A 22760-nucleotide genomic window follows, 5' to 3' on the forward strand; every position below is an offset into this window, starting at 1 on the left:
GGTAAATACCCTATAAAAAACACAAAATTAAGAAGAAGATTACATAAACAACAAACATCAATTGTAACCTAAAAATTCAACAAGTTCGTTAAATTGGACAATATGTAAACCTTTGGTCAATAAATCAGCTTCTTAAAGTTTTGATTCAACATACATTAATTGTATCAATCCTGTACATCTTTACAAAACTGATTCTTACATCAATGTGTTTCAATTTATTTCCACATGTACTTTGTTTGGCTATGTGAATAACACTTTTATTATCTTCATTAATTTAGGTAGGAATAACTTGTGTTAAATCAAATCCTTTTGTATCCACATCACTTCTGAAATTGTTATGCTTAGTGCAACAAACTCTGCTTCACAAGAAGATGAAGCTACACAGTTTTATTTACAAGACGACCAATGCACCAAGTTTCCGAAAACTTTGAATACAAAACCAGTCGTAGACTTTCTTGTGTTTATATCACTGGCCCAAGGCCGTAGCCAGGATGGGATCAAGGGGGATTGATCCTCCCCTCAAAAGTTCTACAAGCAACGGCCATCCAAAATTATATTAAATACAACGATTGGCTTGTTTAAACATCACAGAAGGTTGCGATGATGGCCATGTTACGATTGCGCACGATTGGTGTAAACCTAGAAGTAGGAATGGGTCAATTGAGGTTGAGCCTGTGGCGAGAAGCTTACTGCGTAACCTCTACTGCAGACAAACAGTGATACAATTGAACCCAGGTTTGTGTTTAATAAACCCTACAAAATACAAATAAAACAGAACACTCAGTCAGATGCTACAAATTCAATACGCATATATACAGACGGCTCAAAAACCAAAGAAGGCTCAGGATGTGGAGTGTACTCCAGACCACTAAGCCTAAGGATTAAGTGGGGAATGGGAAAAAATACCAGCGTGGTCCAAACAGGCTGGTATCTCAATTGCCACATAAGAAATAACCAGGAAAGGAATTTCTGGCAAAAACTTAACAATTTGCACTGATAGCAGACAGGCCCTATTAGCCTTGAACAGACAACGTTTACCTCAGGGCTAGTACTAGAGTGCCACAAGAGTGGATTAAAGGGCACGACAGGAGTAAAAGTAATCGCATTGCCAACTCTTTAGCCAAGGAAGCGGCTGGACTATGAATTGTAGGACCCAGTGGCACCTACGGCCTGATGACTTCGACAATTGCAAAACTATCCAAACGTTACACCCATGCTCAATCCATAAAGAAATGGGATGAAATCAAAGGATGCAATCTTGCCAGGATCACCCTGGGCGACCCTGGGAAGCTGGCGCCGTGGAAATATCTGGCGATGACCAGATATATCTATACTCAACAGTAGGATTTCTGACTGGTCACTGTCAAATGAGAAAACACTTCCATAATATGGGGCTAGTGGACACACCTCTATGCAGGTGTCCTATGCGAGTGTCCGGAGTTATCGTCAATAAGAGAGTGTGTGTTCGGCGAGTCTTGGCCTACACCGATATGAAGGCGATGTCTCCTAGTGATCTGTCCACCTTCCTGGAAAGGACAGGATGGACGATGACCTAGGAGGACAACTTCTCGGGAGAATATACAATGGGTCACATGTGGCCTAAGTGCTGTGGGCTTACACTCAGCCTCCCTACTCTACAGATACAGGTATTATTGGAATTATAAAATCCGTTAGAAATTTTATCAAGTCCTTGGAAAAACGAACCAAGTGCTTGAAAGATAATATTGAAAAAAACTTTCCCAAAACACAATGGAAAAACCTTACGGCAATGTGCGTACGAACTTTTAAAGATCTTGGCGACACTACCTGTTTCCACATGTACCCGTGAAAGGACTTTCCCTTCTCTGAAACGCCTCAAAACTCATTTAAGAAACTCCACAAGACATGAACGACTAAACGGTTTGGCGTTATTGTCAATCCACCATAGAATTGACGTCGATACCGAGGAGGTAATTGATTTGTTTGCTGCAAAGAAAGCTAGAAAAATAAATTTGATTTCATAAAAAGATGTTAATATTTCTGTAATAGTTTTCTGATAAATATATTTGATCATTAATGAATCGAAGAGGTTTTTGTATTAAAGTGTATAATTTTTAAAATTCTTGCAAAGCGCTTTCGACTTTCGTCATCATCAATGCTTACCTGAAAATAAGTGATCTAGTTGAAAAGGGAATTTAGTGATAATTGAAGTTGTAAAATTTTTTAAGGTTAAGAAGTTTGGAAAAATTGTTTGAGATTACTTACTTGTCAGGCAACAGGAAGTATCAAATTAAGTAAATTGCACATTTGTAATATTTGACTTATATAAAACAAAATAGGCTTATAGCCAAGAAAATACCTTTTTGGATTGAGGCTATGTGGTTCAGTCAAAGTATCATATGAAGAAGGACAACTTGAGACAGAATGTGTCAAGTGTCATGTTAAAATAATGGTACCAACTTGAGGAGTGATCCATTATGGATTTGATTGAATATGTAGAGGAAAAATATTTAATAAATTAAATTAATAAAATGTGATTAATTAATAATTCATAATCCTCTTATGAAGGGGAAGGAAATCTCTGTTTAAGTTTACTTGGGTATTCAAACAATGATCATTGTTGGAAAGTTCTTTAGAAATCTCCAACTCTTCAAACAAATCAAGTCTAAGGAAATTTTTATTATCTATTTTATGTAATATTTTGGAATTTCTATTGGGACTAAAGTTGTGATTGTGAAATTTTATGTGGTGGCCAAAAGCAGATTTGTCAGGTTTTTTTTAATGTTCATTAATACGAGTAACAAGAGGTCTACAGGTTCTACCAATGTAAGATGCCGAACAATCAGAACAGTCAAGCTTGTAGACTCCACTTCTGTGTAATTTGTTGATTTTGTGTTTAGAATTTGCTAAAGAGTTACTTAAGTTGTTTTGAGATTTAAAAGAAATGTTTGTACCAGGTATGGTATTTTCTATAAATTTGAAAATAACAGTACCTACACATATTTTGATCAAAATAAGGTGAGGAAAGATATCTCACAGAAGGTGAATTAACCAAGGTGGTAGAGTTGAAGGCCAATCTTCTATCTGATCTGAGTTTAAATTTACTAATTAATTTGTGAATAATGGATGGTTGATAACCATTGTTGACAGCAATCTGTTTTAAAGTATTTAATTCTCAATTGAAATTGGAGGGAGATAAGGGAATGTTCAACAATCTGTTAACATAACAATTGAAGGAGGCCATTTTATGTTGCATAGGATGAAATGAATTGAAAGGAATGACATGATCAGTCTGGGTTGGCTTTCTGTAAATGGAAAAATCTAGTTTGTTGTTAGTTTTTGTTATAGTTAGATCTAAAAAGTTTAATTTATTGTCTTTTTCTATTTCAAGTGTGAATTTAATTTTTGGATGTAAGTTATTTAAGGATTCAAGAATATCATGTGCTACATTAGAGTTGCCATCTATGAAAACCAAGCAGTCATCAACATATCTGTGCCAACTGAGAATCTTATCAATTTCAATAATTATGAAGGAATTTTCTAAATTTTCCATGAAAATGTCAGCCAGGAAAGGTGAAAGAGGATTATCCCTTGCTATGCCTTCAGGTTGACTGTAAAATTTATTATTGGAAATGTAAAATTTAAGTAAAGTTAATACCTATATCTATTTTTGTAGAGTGTTGAGAAAGCAAGTTAGAAACTGAAGGTAGGGTTTCAGATTTTGGAACAGAAGTGAACAAGTTGCTGACATCAAAGGATATCATGAGGGTGTTAGAATTAGGTTGAAAGTTTTTGATTTTATTAATTAAATCTAAAGTGTTACTTACTGAATTGGCAGGTTTGTAGTTGGTTACATTTTTTATCACTTGTAAGACATCAAATGTTGAGAGGATAGAGACAGGAGTATTGTAAAAGCTTACCACTGGTCTGATTGGAGTACCATCTTTGTCTATCTTCGGGAGACCGTATAATCTTGGAATTTGTGGATTGCTAGGGATTAAATTGTGAGTTTTATTGGATTCAAAGAAAAGGTTTTCACAAGTTTTTATAAAGCTTCGAGTTTTTTAAATAAATTTGTTGAGAGGATTTAAATTTAAAGAAATGAAATTGTTGGAGGTTAAAAAGTCTTCAACTTTTTTAACATAGTCAATTTTATCAAGAATTACAAGGCAATTGCCTTCGTCTGCTTTTGTTAAAATGAGATTATAATTGAAAATTTTTTTAAGTAATTTATGTAAAGAAATATTCAAATTCCTATGACTAGACTTATTCAAGTATGAAGAAGTTTCCTTGAGAGAAAGTTGATATTTAGTAATAGTAAACTGACAGAAATTACTAATTTTCTGTTCAATCTTATTATTTTTGGAAAGATTGTCAATCAAGACATCTAATTTAATGGAAAAGGAAGTGAATTCTTTCTCAGACCGGTCTGAATTCAAGGAGAATTTAAGACCTAAAGATAGAAGAGCTATCTCGTCATCATTGAAAGAAGCACTTGAAAGATTCTTAATACGTTCGTGAAATTTAAATTCAGAAAACTTTTCAACTAAAGGTTGTGAGTTAAGTTGGTTCCTAGTGAGAATAAGGAAGTTGAGTTTCTTGCTTACTTTTTTAAATTTTAAATTACTTTGATAAGCCACTTGGTCTGCAATATCATTGAATAAATTTTGTAACATTGGAGAATTATAAGAGATAATAAATTCAATAATAAATTTAACAGTCAACCTGAAGGCCTATCAAATCCTTTTTCACCTTTCCTGGCTGACATTTTCATTGAAAATTTAGAAAATTCCTTCATAATTAATAAAATTGATAAGATTCTCAGTTGGCACAGATATGTTGATGACTGCTTGGTTTTCAATTTCCGAAATAGATGTTACTACGTAGCCACGATTGTCGCTTAGTTGTTTATAATAATTTATATTGGGTACAAGTCCGTTTTCCAAGAAACTAACTGGTTTCGTGGTAGTCCATTTCTTCTCGGTGGGTGATAAATTCCTTTCCGGCAATACCAGTTGAGATAACATATGGAAATAATAAAAATTCTTTAATTTCAGAAACATCATTTCCCAGAATTGTGTTGATCTACAAACTCTCACGATTTTTATTTCAGTGAAAGTGAAGATTACCAAATCACACCATGATCTTTCTGTTATTTCCAGAAGACCTTGAATTTGATAGTGGTAGTTATGCTCAGACTTTATAGATGAATTATCTTCCAAAAAATCAAATTCATGGAAATAAGGGTCAACATTTGGCGAATTATAGGGACAGTTCTAGAATACTATCTGTATCAATAAGCCCGTCCAAATGGTAGATATGTCGAGTGGGTCTCTTTTATATAATGAGCGATTTCCTCTTGTTCATATTCAATGCCGTGTTTTATTGCCGCTGTATTTATTTGGTTTCCAAATTTTATGTATGATATTATATTTGGGTATGATAATATATTTCTTAGTTTCCAAATTCGATCGAAATTGGAAGCGATTAACCGTATTTCTCGTTCTTCAAACCATTGTGGACATAATCTCTAAGTTCGTGTCATTTTTTCCAGTTGTTTCATCTGAACTTCCGACAAAGATAGGTTCCTCAAAGATTTTTCACACTTTGCATACAAATTTTCAGAAATATTCTCTTCTTTATTTAATGAAATATTGACCTCACATATTTTTCATATAAAATTTACTGAAGAATATGACTGGTCTCCTTCTGAGTTATCACATAATTGATGAATCCAACGCTCACATTGATCGCATTTCACCCAAGAAGTTTTCCCTCAAGCATTCCGTGGCCGCAATATGCACATTGAGCTAATTCTTGATCATCTTCGGGAAATAATACAGTGTGTTCATTACTTTGACTAATAGTCTGAGTTCTCAAAAATCTAGCATCCAACTCTCTTGAGATCCTTTCTCTTGAGCCCAATACTTGTATTTCGTTAATCGAGACTTTTCAATTTCTAAATCGCATTCAATTTTCAATGATAAAATGTCCTCTCTTAACTTTCTAATGAATTGCGAGAACTTTATATTTTTTCAAGATTCAAGTTTGTTATACTTTAGTGCCCCAAAATAATTTTCCACAATTGAATCACTGACTGATTTTCAATTGAACAATAATACATTAGGTGTCAGAATCACACGTTAAAAGGTAAGACCTCGTTAATCCTTAACTCGCACAAGTTTAGACTTCTGAAGGTTGTCGTTCGTGAGGGTGCGACAGTTGGTTAACGGAAAAACAGATTTTAAAACAGAAACAGACAGAACATAATTATATTGAAAAACTCTTTATTATAATATATGTTTTTCTCTTTAAATAGTGTTTCTTCGACATGAATTGTTTCGATTTTTTTCAAAAATCTTATAAAAAAAGGACTGGAACTGTAAATACTTTCATTTTTATTTATTTTTTCGGCATATTCAGTATTATGTCTCTTGAAATGTGTCTACTGCGTATTCAACTTTTTCTCTAGCCAGTTGTGTCAGTTTCCTAAAAGCACATTCCGTTTTATCATTGCGGTATTCATAATTCAAAAGTATGAAAATATTTTTGACGAATGTGTAGAATTTATCTCTTTCTTTGATTAAAATGGCAGATGCGATAATATCTTCGAAAATATTTCTTTGGTCTATATTGATGCATATAGGTCTTTCACATCCTTGAAAACCAGTTTCATGAAATGAGCACAGCATAGGTAGATTCCCACCAAGCAGTGATTTTCCAGACTGGTAAAACCTTTTTCTATTAATACATAGCATTTATGTAGATACTCTTTCAAAGTGCATCTGTTGAATGCTTTACAAATTGCATGTATATTAGCGAATGAAAAGTCTGTTACAACACCTGAAAATGCTGGCCAGTACCTGTTGTCTTCGCAAAAATATCTGTTAAAAAAAATATGTTTTTCCGTTATCAGCTGTCGCCCCCATACGAACGACAACTCTCAGAAGTTGAGAAACTTGTGCGAGCTAAGGAGTAACGAGGTCTTACCTTTTAACGTGTGATTCCTAACACGGTTGCAGAATCATTCCAGCTTCAACCAGATAAATTATCTCGAGAAAAATATCTAATCGAGGCAGGAATCGAACCCACGACCTTCCGATCGTGAGTCGGGCGCACTGCCACCGCGGCTAATTTTTAATTTTATTGATTTTTTCAGGGATTTCATACCATTTTCTATCATATTAGACAATGGAAGTCCGAACTAATGAAATTCAATTGGTCCAATATCTCACTTCGATACGCGTATCTTTTGAGAAGTATTTTCCCGAAGAACAGAATACAAAAATGAAACTGAATTCATGGATACAAAATCCTTTTTCACCCAACTTGCGGAAGTCCAAAAGTATAAGAATCTCTTTTAGAAATGTCATCGGACACAAATATGGAGTCATTGTTCAACTATTTCAACTCAACTATTTTTGGGTCAGAATCAGTGATGAATATCATATGCTTGCCGAAATGGCACTGAATATTCTTTTCCTGTTTTCAACAACATATTTGTGCGAAACAGGATTCTCAACCAATATGTCTTCGCCCAATCATGTCGCTGGAATTGCAAAGGCTGCTTCTCGAAATCTGCTCCGAACCAGAAAACTGTAAACACCTCAGCAACTTTTGATGCTTTATAAAGCTCAGATCAGAGCTTTTTTGGAGTATTGTTCATATATATGCAGCTATGCCCCTAATCATACCCTGAAGTTGCTGGATTCCATACAGAAAAGAGCCATCCGCCTGATTGGAGACGCAAATATCACTTGCAACCTTAATAGTCTGGAATATCAAAGAAAGGTTGGAGAAAGCCAATAAAATATGCATTCGAATACGTATCTCATGGGACAAGAAAAAGTGCCCATACCTCACTCAATTCCCATGATCTACACAACATTCTGAGAATGAAACTTATTTGAAATTTTCTTCTCCACAATTTTTATTTGAAATTTTTTTCCTAAATACCTCTTTTCTTGTACCTAAAATTACAATACAATATTATTCCATCTCCTTCGATGACCAGTCTCATCTTGTGATTCTCACAGATTATTATTATAATCGAATTTAGTTTTTCCAACATGAAATAATTGTGACAGGATTTTTCTTTCAAAGAGATTCGATTTATTTTTGTATTCATAACCCCATTTGACCCCTTTCGACGGGGGGTCTCAATTTGTGATTTTCACAGATTGCTATTATGATTGAATTCGATTTTTTCAATATGAAATTATTCTGAGGATTTTTTCATCGACGATATTCAATTCATTTGCGTATTCATATCCCCATTTAAACCCTTTCGACGGGCGGTCTCATGTTGTGATTTCCACAGATTTTTACTATGATCGAATTCGATTTTTTCAACATGAAATTATTTTGACAGGATTTTTCCATTTATGAGTTTCGATTTATTTTTATATTCATAACCCCATTTGACTCCTTTCGACGGGCGGTCCTATGTTGTGATTTCCACAGATTGTTATTATGATTGAATACGATTTTTTCAACGTGAAATTATTTTTTGACAGTTTGTTTGAAGATGATTGACAATGTTTCATGATGAATTTCACTAGTTCGGACTTCCATTGTCTACTATATAAAATGATTTGAAATCCCTGAAACAACTAAAAAAGAAGAATTGGAAATGAATAGCTGAAAATAACAATTATATTAACCAAAATAAACCTGAAATGAAATAATAGTAAAATAAAATACAAGTAAAAATAGAACAATTGAATAAATTAAAATAAAGAAATGAAAAAAGAAAATAAAAATAAAAAGTGGAGGGATTCCAAGTCACGTAAGTTCACGACGTTTCGATTGTTAGTATCTACAATCGTCTTCGGGTGATGACTGGACTGATTTCTCCGAGAGATGACTATTTATAGGTCGTTCGATTACTTTCACTTATCCCCGCTTTCCATTTTCCGCTTCACTGGTTCCGTGGGAGACGACCGTTTTGGCGGGAGTTGGCCATTTTTAGCTTGATAATGGGTTTCCATATGTTGCGTAATCCTACGCTGGCTTGGCTGAATACGTTGTTGGACAACATGTATGCGGCTTTCTTGAATTTTCTCCTAAACCAATGTTCCTCTCTGTGCAAGATCTCAGCTTGAGACCACTCGATGTTGTGTTGATGGTTCCAAACATGGTCTGCTATCCCTGATTTGCTGGTTTCCCCTTGCTGTGTGTGTTTCTTGTGCTCGGCAATGCGAACATTCAATGGCCTCTTAGTTTCACCAATATAAGATTTTCCGCACTCACAGGGTATCCGGTAAATGCAATTCTTGGATTCGCAGTCCACGTTTGGTGGCCTGGTTTTCGGGAGGCTGCTACGGATAGTGTTACCGGATCTGAAGCAGGTTCTGATGTTGTACTTGGAACCAATTCTTCTTATCCTCTCCGATAATCCTCTGATGTAGAGAAGTGCACTGGTTGTGACGGCTTCTCTTCCTTGCGAGGCTACTGGTGTCTTCTAGCCAAAGTCTTTTCTACCATCGCTTTGGAGTAGCCATTCCGTTGAAGATCATTTTTGATGATGTCTAGTTCCTTCTCGAGACCTTCCTTCGTATTACAGAGCCCAAAAGCACGGTCTGATAGAGTCTTGATGATTCCTCTTTTAGTCGATTGATGGTGGTTGGATTCGTAGTTCAAATACTGTCCCGTATGAGTGGGTTTGCCGTATACAGATGTTTCCCACTTAGTGTCGGTCCTCTTCACCAAAACGTCTAAGAATAGCAATTCGTTGTGGATTTCCTTCTCCATTGTAAAATTGATGGAAAGTCTCACGTGTTGATGTGTTTCAGGAAGGCGTCTAGTTCAATATTCCCATGGTTCCATATTATGAAGGTGTCGTCAACATATCTCAACCAAACTCGAGGTTTCCTGTGGGCTTTTTCAATGTCCAGAATTTCAATCCACTCCATATATATGTTGGCTATGACTGGTGAAAGTGGCGATCTCATTGGCAGTCCCTCATCTTGTGTAAAGAATTCGTCCTTCAGTTGGAAACAGTTTCGTACACAGCATCCTAGTAATTCCATGATTACTTCTGTTGGTAGATTCGTTCTCTCTTTCAGGTTTCCGTCTTCGAATAGCTTTCTCTGTATGATTTGGAGTGCTTCTTCGACCGGAACGTTGGTGTAAAGGCTTTCCACGTCGAAACTAATTAGTTGATCTTCCTGTGTGACCTCAATTGACCCTAGTAGTTCGACAAAATGCCTTGAATTCTTCATAAAAGACGATGTTTTTCCTTGTAATGGTTGTATTAAGGGAAGTAAAAATCTAGACAAGTTTTGAGTAGCCAAATCTCTAGAGCTGATGATCGGTCTAAGCGGAACGTCCTTCTTGTGGATTTTGGGTAGTCCATACAAGTAAGGGGGCTTACTGTGGTGCGGTGTTAGCGAAAAATAGACTTGGTGTTTTTTCAAAATCTGGTACAACTTCCTTTTCATTGAGGCAGTAGGGTCCCGTACGATCTTTGTGTATCGTCCCTTCTGAAGAACCTCTTCGATCTTCTGTTCGTAGAAAACGGTATCCATTACCACAGTAGCGTTTCCTTTATCTGCAGATAGGATCTTGACGGTGTTGTCTCTACGTAGGCCGTTCAGAGCTCTACGTTCTTCATTGCTGATGTTAGATGTTGGAACTGGTTCTTGATCCAGCTGTTCTCTAATTTTCCATCTGAACTCTTCTGCCTCGGTCTGGTCAATAAGGGAACTGGTGGATTCCACTGCAGTAATTATCTCCAAAGTGGGCACAGATGTTGGCGTAATGGCGAAAATTAGGCCTTCTCAACAAGAATTCCTCTATTCTCGTGAGCGGGCGGGAACTCATGTTGATGACGTTGGCGGCTTCATAGTTGTCCTGTTTTCGGTCTGTATTTGGGCATTGTTCCTCAATAACTTCCCCCACTTTCTGTTGTGTGTATTCTCCATGTCTTGGCGGATCTTCAAGCACGTGCTTTCAATCTTGGCAAATATTGGTCCATGATCATCTTCCAATGTCTCTCTTTTCATCTCTTCAAATCGTTCCGTGGCATCCTGCAACAAAGTTGGCCTCTTCCAACGGTGATAATTAATTTGAGACCTTATCAGTGCTCGGCTTCCAATATGCGTTTAGCTCTCTCTCTCCTGGGATTGGCGATTTCAGCAGAAAACCTTTGGGTTTTCTCTCGTTGTTGTCTCTCGCTCTGCACAGAAAACTGAGGTGAGTTTCTTCCTTTGTAAGCTTGACCATAGTCTTCTCATATCCTCGGAATAAGTCGCTGGTTCCGGGTCCGTACCGGGTATTCAACGTTTGTTTGAAGGTGATTCACAATGTTTCATGATGAATTTCACTAGTTCAGACTTCCATTGTCTACTATATAAAATGATTTGAAATCCCTGAAACCACTAAAAAAGAAGAATTGAAAATGAATAGCTGAAAATAACAATTATATTAACCAAAATAAACCTGAATTGAAATAATAGTGAAATAAAATACAAGTAAAAACAGAACAATTGAATAAATTAAAATAAACGTGACTTGGAATTTCTCCACGTTTTATTTTTATTTTCTTTATTTCGGACAAGGAAAAACATCGTCTTTTATGAAGAATTCAAGGCATTTTGTCGAAATACTAGAATCAATTGAGGTCACACAGGAAGATCAAATAATTAGTTTCGACGTGGAAAGCCTGTACACCAACGTTTCGGTCGAAGAAGCACTCCAAATCATACAGAGAAAGCTATCCGAAGACGGAAACCTGAAAGAGAGAACGAATTTACCTATAGAAGTAATCATGAAATTACTAGGATGCTGTGTACGAAACTGTTTCCAACTGAAGGACGAATTCTTTACACAAGATGAGGGACTGCCAATGGGATGGCCACTTTCACCAGTCATAGCCAACATATATATGGAGTGGTTTGAAACTCTGGCCATTGAAGAAGCCCACAAAAAACCTCGAGTCTGGTTGAGATATGTTGACGACACCTTCATAATATGGAACCATGGGAATATTGAACTAGACGCCTTCCTGAAACACATCAACAGCGTGAGACCTTCCATCAATTTCACAATGGAGAAGAAAATCCACAACAAATTGCTATTCTTAGACGTTTTGGTGAAGAGGACCGACACTAAGTGGGAAACATCTGTATACCGAAAACCCACTCATACGGGACAGTATCTGAACCACGAATCCAACCACCATCAATCGACTGAAAGAGGAATCATCAAGACTCTATCAGACCGTGCTTTTGGGCTCTGTAATACGAAGGAAGGTCTCGAGAAGGAACTAGACATCATCAAAAATGATCTTCAACGGAATGGCTACTCCAAAGCGATGGTAGAAAAGACTTTGGCTAGAAGACAGCAGGAGCCTCGCAAGGAAGAGAAGCCGTCACAACTAGTGCTTGCACTTCCCTACACATCAGAGGATTATCGGAGAGGATAAGAAGAATTGGTTCCAAATACAACATCAGAACCTGCTTCAGATCCGGTAACACTATCCGTAGCAGCCTCACGAAAACCAGGCCACCAAACGCGGACTGCGATTCCAAGATGTGCATTTACCGGATACCCTGTGAGTGCGGAAAATCCTATATTGGTGAAACTAAGAGGCCATTGAACGTTCGCATTGCCGAGCACAAGAAACACACACAGCAAGGGGAAACCAGCAAATCAGGAATAGCAGACCAAATTTGGACACAACATCGAGTGGTCCCAAGCTGAGATCTTGCACACAGAGAAACATTGGTTTAGGAGAAAATTTAAGGAAGCCGCATACATGTTGTCCAACAACATATTCAGCCAAGCCAGCCAAGCAGCATACGCAACATATGGAAACCCAACATCAAGCGAAAAATGGCCAACTCCCGCCAAAACGGTCATCTCCCACGGAACCAGTGAAGCGGAAAATGGAAAGCGGGGATAAGTGAAAGTACTCGAACGACCTATAAATAGTCATCTCTCGGAGGAATCAGTCCAGTCATCACCCGAAGACGATTGTAGATACTAACAATCGAAACGTCGTGAACTAACGTGACTTGGAATCTCTCCACTTTTTATTTTCATTTTTCATTTCTTCATTTTAATTTATTCAATTGTTTTATTTTTACTTGTATTTTATTTCACTATTTTTTCATTTCAGGTTTATTTTGGTTAATATAATTGTTATTTTCAACTATTCATTTTCAATTCTTCTTTTTTTAGTTGTTTCAGGGATTTCAAATCATTTCATGTAGTAGACAATGGAAGTCCGAACTAGTGAAATTAATTTTTTGACAGGAGATTTATTTTGGTATTCATATCTCCATTTGACCCCTTTTGACGGGCGCGGGCGGTCTCATTTTGTGATTTCCACAGATTGCTATTATGATCGAACTCGATTTTTTCAACGTGAAACTATTTTGACAGGATTTTTCTTTCATGAGTTTCGATTTATTTTTGTATTCATAACCCCATTTGACCCCTTTCGATGGACGGTCTCATCTGGTGATTCTCAAAGATCATTATTAAGATTAAACTCGATTTTTTCAACGTGAAATTATTTTGACACGTTTTTTTTTTCGAAGAAATTCGATTTATTTTGGTATTCATAACCCCATTTGACCCTTTTTGACGGGCGCGGGCGATCTCATGTTGTGATTTCCACAAATTGGTATTATGATCGAACTCGATTTTTTCAACGTGAAATTATTTTGACAGGATTTTTCTTTCATGAGTTTCGATTTATTTTTGTATTCATAACCCCATTTGACCCCTTCTGATGGACGGTCTCATCTGGTGATTCTCAAAGATCATTATTAAGATCAAATTCGATTTTTTCAACGTGAAATTATTTTGACAGGATTTTTTATGAGTTTTGATTAATTTTTGTATCCATAACCCCATTTGACCCCTTTCGACGGGGGTTCTCATCTTGTGATTTCCACAGATTGATACAATGATCGAATTCGATTTTTCTAACATGAAATTATTTTGACAGGAGTTTTCCTTCGAAGAGATTCGATTTATTTTTGTATTCATCCTCCATTTGAGCCCTTTAGACGGGCGGTCTCATCTTGTGAGTCTCACAGACTCGTTTTTTCCAATATGTAATTATTGTGACAGGATTGTTTCTCAAAGAGATTCGATTTACCTATTTTTGTATTCACAACCCCATTTGACCCCTCTCGACGGGAGGTCTCATGTTGTGGTTTTCACAGATTGTTATTATGATTGAATTCTATTTTTCCAATATGAAATTATTTTGACAGGATTTTTCCTTCGAAGATATTCGATTTATTTTCGTATTCATATCCCCATTTGACTCCTTTCGACGGGCGGTGTCATGTTGTGATACCCACAGATTGTTACTATGATCGAATTCGATTTTTTCAACATGAAATTATTTTGACAGGATTTTTCCTTTTATGAGTTTCGATTTATTTTTGTATTTATAACCCCATTTGACCCCTTTCGACGGGGGTTCTCATCTTGTGATTTTCACAGATGGATACAATGATCAAATTCGATAATTCTAACATGAAATTATCTTATAACCCCATTTGACCCCTTTCGACGGGGGTTCTCATCTTGTGATTCTCACAGATTGTTATCATGATTGAATTTGATTTTTCCAAAATTAAATTATTGTGACAGGATTTTTCCTTCGAAGAGATTCGATTTATTTTTGTATTCATATCCCCATTTGACCACTTTCGACGGGCGGTCTCATCTTGTGATTTTCACAGATTGTTATTATGATTCAATTCTATTTTACCAATATGAATTTATTGAGGCAGGATTTTTCCTTCGAAAATATTCGATTTATTCTCGTATTCATACCCCCATTTGACCACTTTCGACGGGCGGTCTCATCCTGTGAATCTCACAGACTCATTTTTTCCAATATGTTATTGTGTAATTATTGTGACAGGAATTTTCTTTCAAAGAGATTCGATTTATTTTTGTATTCATAACCCTATTTGACTCCTTTCGACGGGTGGTCTCATGTGATTTCCACAGATTGTTATTATGATTAAATTCGATTTTTTCAACATGAAATTATTTTGACAGGGGTTTTCCTTCTATGAGTTTCGATTTATTTTTATATTCATAACCCCATTTGACCCCTTTCGACAAGCGGTCTCAATTTGTGATTTTCAAAGGTTATTTTTATGATTGAATTAGATTTTTTCAACGTGAAATTATTGTGATAAGATTTTTCTTTCAAAGAGATTCGATTTATTTTTATATTCATTACCCCATTTGATCCCTTTCGACGGGCGGTCTCATCTTGTGATTTTCACAGATTGTTTCTATGATCGAATTCGATTTTTCTTTCCGACATGAAATTATTGGGACAGGATTTTTCCTTCGAAGATATTCGATTTATTTTCGTATTTGACCCCTTTCGACGGGCGGGTTGTGATTTTCACAAATTGTTATTATGATCGAATTCGATTTATTCAATATGAAATTATTTAGACAGGATTTTTCCTTCGATGAGTTTCAAATTATTTTTGTATTTGTATCCCTGGGCGGTTTCATCTGTTGCTTCGCACAGTATAATATCATTTTCAAATTTAATTTTTCTAACATAAAGTTATGCTGAGAAGATTTTTTCTTTTATGACTTTCGATTCAGTATTGAATTTTATCCCCATTTGACCCCCTTCGATAGTCGGTCTCATCTTGTGTTTTCATATTATGATCGAATTCGATTCTTCTAACGTGAAATTACGCTGACAGGAGTTTTCCTTCTAGGAGTTCTGATCACTTTTTAAATGTATGTCTCGATGCGACCTCCTTCAATTATTTCACTATTCGAGCCCTTCTAACTGCTGGTCTCATCTACTACGTCTCATAACAATAAATGTTTTCAGTGATTGATAATTTCTTACAAATGTACTCGCCCACTATTTATACTTTTTTTTAATCTGCTTTTTTAGTAGGCACATTTGAGCGAGTTACCTGAGGTGTTCTTTCAGCGATAATAATAGAGTTTCTAATCATTTTTCACCTCTTTAATGTTTATTTCTCCCTAATAATTATGCGACGTACGTCGTGTTTTCGGAATTATGGCTGCTACCTTTCAGCTGCTAAGTTCACACCGGTAATGAAGTTATTGAACTTGAATAAGTACGACTTGATAATAATTATTAACCCACCCATAGAAGTAATATTTTTTCTTTTTTTTATCGGAACGTAGTTGAAGATTTCATGTTTGAAAAAATATATTTTCATATGACTATAATCTATTTCTCATCACCTATTTCAGCTCAAGAAGAGGGGAAATTCAAAGATGAGATAGAACCTGTACCAGTCAAAGAGAAAAAGGAAACAATGAATTTCGAAATTGATGAGCATCCTAGGCCGTGGACAACAATGGAAGGACTCGGGAAACTACCAACAATTTTCAAGGAAAATGGACTTGTGACAGCAGGTTCTGCTTCTGTAAGTATGAAATATCAGCCTTGAATTCAATGACTCATTCGTTTTATCAAATCGACGATTGATTGGACATTTGCGAAAATTTTGGAAATTTTTTTGTTGCTGCAAAGATACTTACAATGAATAGGTTCTGAATGTCTATAATAGTCACTAGTTTTTGCGAGGACATCTTTTTTGTACCTAACGTATATACAGGACCAATAATTCATTTTCGAATTAATTAAATAATTATGAACATTCAGAACGAAATTCAGTGCAAATAATTTGAATTAGTTCAGTACCGGGTTTCCTGGTGCTAACAGTTAATCCAAATCAGTTGACTTACCAGACAAAATTTTAAGAAATTGAAAATGAACATCTGATTCAGATAATTATTTTACTGTTTTCCAGAGTGTATGAGATATACAGAGTGTCCCTGGACTTCCTCTTTTCTTCTCAGGAATTTATATATGGGTCAAAGTATCACCAGTACTTTTGTTCTCAAAATCCTTCGTTACCAATTTACGGGCCCTCAAAGTTACGAAATGAAAAATGTTTTTTCATCAAAATTCAATAAATAATACCAATATTCCTGTTACCGGAACCATCGATGTCTCAAAGAACGAAAATGCTCGCATACCTTTCCACAAGAGTACGTCTGCTTTGAAACGTAATTCTATCATTTCTAAAAGGATACCGAGAGCTGCCAGATTTCTTTCTGCTTCTGTCCTCTCGAATACCATCGATGAATGTATCAAATACAATTCCATCGAATCCTGGGAGAAACTTCTTTCATTTGGTTACAAGGTAAATTTTCGTTATCTGGACACCCGGCGATTTTGAAAAAATTTTTGACTGTACTTACGTATTTTGATGCGTAGATTACGAATCCGAAAGAAAAAAGCGGCGCTCTCCCTTATTTAAAAAGTTACAGCCCTTCAAAGTTCAGAAAAGGGCAACTTTTCAGCCTTCTTTTTCACTAAATAAACTATTTAAAAACACCAGCATTTATTCACTAGGTCACCTTTACACCTTATTCCTCCTTCTTTAACACTTTCCACTTCAATAATAAACATTTTTCTTATAAAAATATTAAAAAATGTACGGAGCTGCTTTTTGGTTACATATCACTGTATTTTACGTTTTTAAGGTTAATGATATGGTTGGTACGACTGATGCAGTCCATATTCCTGAAGTAATTCAAATGTTTTTTACCTCCATTCTTTAGATCGTAAATTGGTTTTTGGTGGTGTATTACGAATTTGAAATAGTAGGCGACGGCAAATACCAACCGCTTTTTTCTGAAATGTCACTAGTAACTAACATAAAAATTGAATAATGTTACCAGGAGAAGCATTCGTTTTTAAATTAAGTTTTTCATAAGAAAAATGTTGATTATTGAAGTGAAAAGTGTTGTAGAAGGAGGAATAAGGTGTAAAGGTGACCTAGTGAATAAATGCTTGTGTTTTTAAATAGTTTTTTTAGTGAAAAAGAAGGCTGAAAAGTTGCCCTTTTCTGAACTTTGAAGGGCCGTAACTTTTTAAATAAGGGAGAGCGCCGCTTTTTTTCTTTCGGATTCGTAATCTACGCATCAAAATACGTAAGTACAGTCAAAAATTTTTTCAAAATCGCCGGGTGTCCACATAGCGAAAATTTACCTCAAGATGGTGATCAATAAAGTATCAGATGGAGATCTTTCAGAAGCTGTGAAAATTGTATGTTCTGATGACAAACTGGCAAATTTTAGTACGGAAACCTTTCGTGAATCCAGTCCAAGCATCCTCAGTCAAAAACTGGAATTTGTTACCAAACTAATTCTTTTTCAACTAGTTCTTTAGTAGTGAATGAGAATGAAGTTCGTCAAGCAATTATGTCTTTCGTACTAATTTCACTAGTTCGGACTTCCATTGTCTACTATATAAAATGATTTGAAATCCCTGAAACAAATAAAAAAGAAGAATTGAAAATGAATAGGTGAACATAACAATTATATTAACCAAAATAAACCTGAAATGAAATAATAGTGAAATAAAACGGTCATCTTCTTTTCGTACAAGTTCCTCTGGAGGTTTGGATTCTTTGAGGCCATCTCATCTGCAGGACTTGATAAGTTATAGTGCTGGTTCTGCTGTTATCATCGCTAACAGCCCTTTGTAATGTTTTGCTATCAGGTACTGTGAACGAATAAATTTGTCCCATTTTATTTGGTGCTTTGAAAAAGAAAGATGGTGGAATTAGACCGATTGCCGTCGGCAATGTGTTCCGCCGTTTAGTTGCAAAACTGGCTTCATTCAAACTGAAGGAAATATTTTTCGTCCATTTCAATATGGTTTTGGATCTCCAAGTGGTTGTGAAGCCGTATATATTAATGAACACGAGTCCAAGGACGGAAAAGTTTTTTTTTCAAATTGGATTATAAGAATGCTTTCAATATGATTAATCGGGACTTTATGTTGAAATCGGTTCAAAATAGTGTTCCAGAGTCATATCCTTTTGTATTTCAATGCTACTACCAGGTTTCAATACTGACATTTGATCAAAACATAATATCATCAGAGCGTGGAGTACAGCAAGGGAATCCATTAGCACCTGCTCTCTTTTGCCTGTCTATAAACAATATCATCAAAAATTCAAAAACAGAGTTCAATGCTTGGTATTTAGATGACGGTTCTCTGGAGGAAGACTGACCATAAGGAAGTTCTCAATGCCCTTTAGTCTGTTATTAAAAAGTCAAAGGAAATTGGGCTTGAACTAAACTTCCATATATTATATGAACTTCATTTTCTAAGTGAACCTGATTTGAATATTTCAAGAAAATTCAATGACGTTGCTCCTGGAATCAAAATTATTGAAAGAAATAGTTTAATTCTTCTTGGTTCCCCTCTCACAGAAGAATCATTCATCACTTTTTTTGAGGAAAAATTACATAATTTCAGAATTATGTCTTCTCATGCTCTTCCAAGACAGGTAGCTTTCTCTCTTCTCAGAAACTGTTTGAATATTCCAAAGCTCCTCTATCTCATGAGATGTTTTCCAACCTGGCATCACCATACTTATCTGATTAAGTTTGATAAAGAAATTCGTAACACTCTTCGACTTTTATTGGTTGATCAATTGGAGAGCAATGCATGGCATCAGGCTACTCATCCTGTATCTTAAGGAGGTTCAGGCATTCGTACAATCACTGATCTTTCACTACCTACCTTCCTCTCTTCGAGTTATAGTGTGATCAATATGATAGATTCAATTTTACCACCCTCCTTTCCATCGGATAACAATTTGAGCGAGGCCGAACAACTATGGATCTCACGAACTAATCTAGAAGTACCAAGAACCAGAAAAAATCTTCAACAAACCTGGGACATTCCTCTTGTAAGAAATGCCTCAAATAATTTGTTAGACTTGGCTAAATATCTTATAGATAAGGCACGTATAAAAGCAGTGTCGTCAAAACATGCAGGTGCTTGGTTGGATACCTTACCAGTTTCATCCCTTGGTACATTATTTGACAATGAATCTTTTGGAGTTGCTGTAGGCCTTCGACTAGGTTCCAATATTTCTGTTCAACACAAATGCAAGTGTGGAGTGGAAGTAGACACCTGAGGATATCATGGATTGAGTTGTAGATATAGCGCCGGGCGCTTTTCCCGTCATCAAGCTGTAAATGATGTCATCAAACGTGCCTTAGGTTCGACAAATATACCTTCCATCTTAGAACCCCCAGGCACTTGCAGCGATGATGGGAAACTACCAGATGGCATGACTATCATTCCTTGGCGAAAGGAAAACCGGTTGACTGGGATTTCACATGCGTCGATACTTTGGCTCCTTGTCACGTTCCTTCGACTTCTGTATCCAGCGGTGCAGCAGCTTCATCAGCGGAATTGTCAAAAACACGGAAATACAATTATTTGGGAGATAATTTCATTTTTCATGCAATAGGAATCGAAACATTTGGTACCTCAGGCCCCCAAGCATTGGAGTTCATTCGTGAAATCGGCATTAGGATATCCAAAGAAACGAATGACCCAAGAGCTACCTCTTTCTTGATTCAAAAAATTAGCATTCTGATTCAAAGAGAAAATGCAGCTTTATGTTAAGGTACAATTCCTCAATCAAAAGCCCCAGGTGAATTATCAATGTTTCCCATGAACAAAATATATCGGCATGTACAGACAGTACAAGAACTGGAGTTGTGTAGTTTGGCGGAAGACAAAACCGTCAAGCTTTGACAGAAAAGGAAGTGGCAACTCTAAATGAGGCTGAGTTCGGTCTTCTGGCTGAGCCCTCACAGTCCCCAGAAGAACTAATATCTAATTCAGTTCTAAGCAGTTTTGCTTCGAATTCCTTATCCTACCAGTCCAATGAAGGGGTGAATCATCCTATCCGTGTTTACTCAAAAGAAGATAGTAGTGGCAAACGTAGTTGCAACAATAGATCGGTGATACATTCTTCAATCAAAACTCTTGGGTTTAATGGTTAAAAAAATCATGGAAACACCTGTTTCATGAACAGTATAATCCAATGTTTATCAAATACGGGATGGTTGCTGGAATACCTAAAAAAGGATACATACGTGGAATATATCTATACTAGTATTTCTAGTATGAAAGGTGTTTTAATCAAAAAGTTATCAAGGAATTATGGTCAGAAGATTCATACTTCAAAAATCAGATTCAAAGATTTGTCCCTCGATACATGGGTTCTGCCCATCAAGACGCCCACGAATTCCTTCGATATCTTTTAGAAGATTTACATGAGGACCTCAACAAAATTACTCAGAAACCTGAACCGATCTTAACTGAGATTGACGAAAAATTGAGCGATAACGGTAAGGCACAAGAGTCCTGGCAGAGATATTTGAATATGAACAACTCCAAGATTTTAGACTATTTCGTTGGTCAATTAAAATCCACTATTAAGTGCACACACTGCGGACACTCATCAGTAACCTTTGATCCTTTCTGGGATTTGTCCCTTCCCATACTATAAAGAACTGGCCAAGTGAGTTTGTCACATTGCTTGGATTCTTTCACAAGAGAGAAAACTCTGGATGGAGATGAAAAACCAATGTGTTCGAGGTGCAAGCAAAGGAGAAAATGTACAAAGTCCTTATCAATCTATAAGTTTCCCCGTAGTAATTCATTTGAAAAGATTCTCTCCTACGGAAAGGTTCAGAGGCAAATTGAATGTTTCTATTGACTTTTCTTCAGATGGATTAGATATGAGCAGTTATGCAGCAGACAATGTGGCTCCTTGTCGTTATAATCTATATGCACTTCCAAATCACAGTGGGACTACTTACAACGGACATTACACAGCATATTGCAGAAACCCATATAGTGGCACGTGGCATGAATACAACGATTCACACATGTTCCCAATTTCGCCAAAATCACTTGTGAGCAATGAGGCATATGTCCTCTTTTATGAACAGGAGGGAACGAAGCAGCACCTTTGATGTGATTTTTTTTTCTTCTTTCCTTTTTTATATAATCTTAATTCTATAAATTGATTTGTATTTCATGATTGTTCCAAATTTCATTATTTATTGTAATATTCAAAATGTTTATAAAACTAAAAAAAAAACATAAATGAAATAAATTGTCAGTTGCTACAAAGTCAGGAACGGACTACCCCCGATGGTCCACACCCCAAAACTTTGAAATGACAGATATTTTTTAATATTTTTTAACAAAATCAGGTTACTTAGAAAATTTTTTGAATACTAGTGCTCGTACTTTTGTGAAAAATCGATCGGAGCAACGATTTTTTATAAAAATGTACTTTAGTTCGACGACATCCAATCTGAGATGTCTACCATTATTCGAAAAGATTAATTTTGAATGGAAATGAAAATGGTAGGTAAAATGTTCATAACGAGTTTTTATAATACAAGTACGTTAACTAAAGAAAACTCATGGTGTAAATATCAATCGCAAGCCTCAGGAGCAAACAGAAATGAAAAATCCGCTAGAGAAACTGCTCAATATGACTCCATTTTCTCTCAATACATTTTCATAGTCTGCGAAGACACCCTTAATGTACTTGAAATTCCAAGGTCGTTTCGTATGTCTTCACTACATAATGTTATTCTATTCAACAAGGTATCTCTTGTGTGAATAGGTGTAGCATAAACAATGCTTTTTAGGTGCCCCCACACAATTACATCCAATAGATTTAAATCCGGGGACCGTATTGACCATGCATAACTATGGCCCACCTTCACCAATCCATCTATTGTGGAAATAATGGTTCAGATGGTGTCGCACAATCAAATTGAAATGAGGAGGATGACCATCGTGCATAAACCACATATCTCTTCGGGTTTGTAATGAAACATGCCCAGAAGTCCAATCAAATCGATCACAATGAATTCCAAATAACGCTCAC

General features: G+C 36.1%; 1 protein-coding gene across 5 annotated transcripts in view; it reads left to right on the forward strand.

Moving 5' to 3' along the window:
* The window catches only part of LOC111504795 (3-ketoacyl-CoA thiolase, mitochondrial), a 230351-nt gene that overhangs the window by 58030 nt on the left and 149561 nt on the right, over positions 1 to 22760 (forward strand). For all 5 annotated transcript variants that reach the window (XM_074186079.1, XM_074186077.1, XM_074186076.1 and 2 more), the window contains one exon: positions 16216 to 16391. In XM_074186079.1, the coding sequence (XP_074042180.1) occupies positions 16216 to 16391 (176 nt within the window). The remainder of the gene's footprint in view (positions 1 to 16215; positions 16392 to 22760) is intronic.

Source organism: Leptinotarsa decemlineata, unplaced genomic scaffold (genome assembly GCF_025532065.1).
Source record: "Leptinotarsa decemlineata unplaced genomic scaffold, Ldec_3_MD MMD2_tig00078422_RagTag_RagTag, whole genome shotgun sequence".
Taxonomy (NCBI): Eukaryota; Metazoa; Arthropoda; class Insecta; order Coleoptera; family Chrysomelidae; genus Leptinotarsa; species Leptinotarsa decemlineata.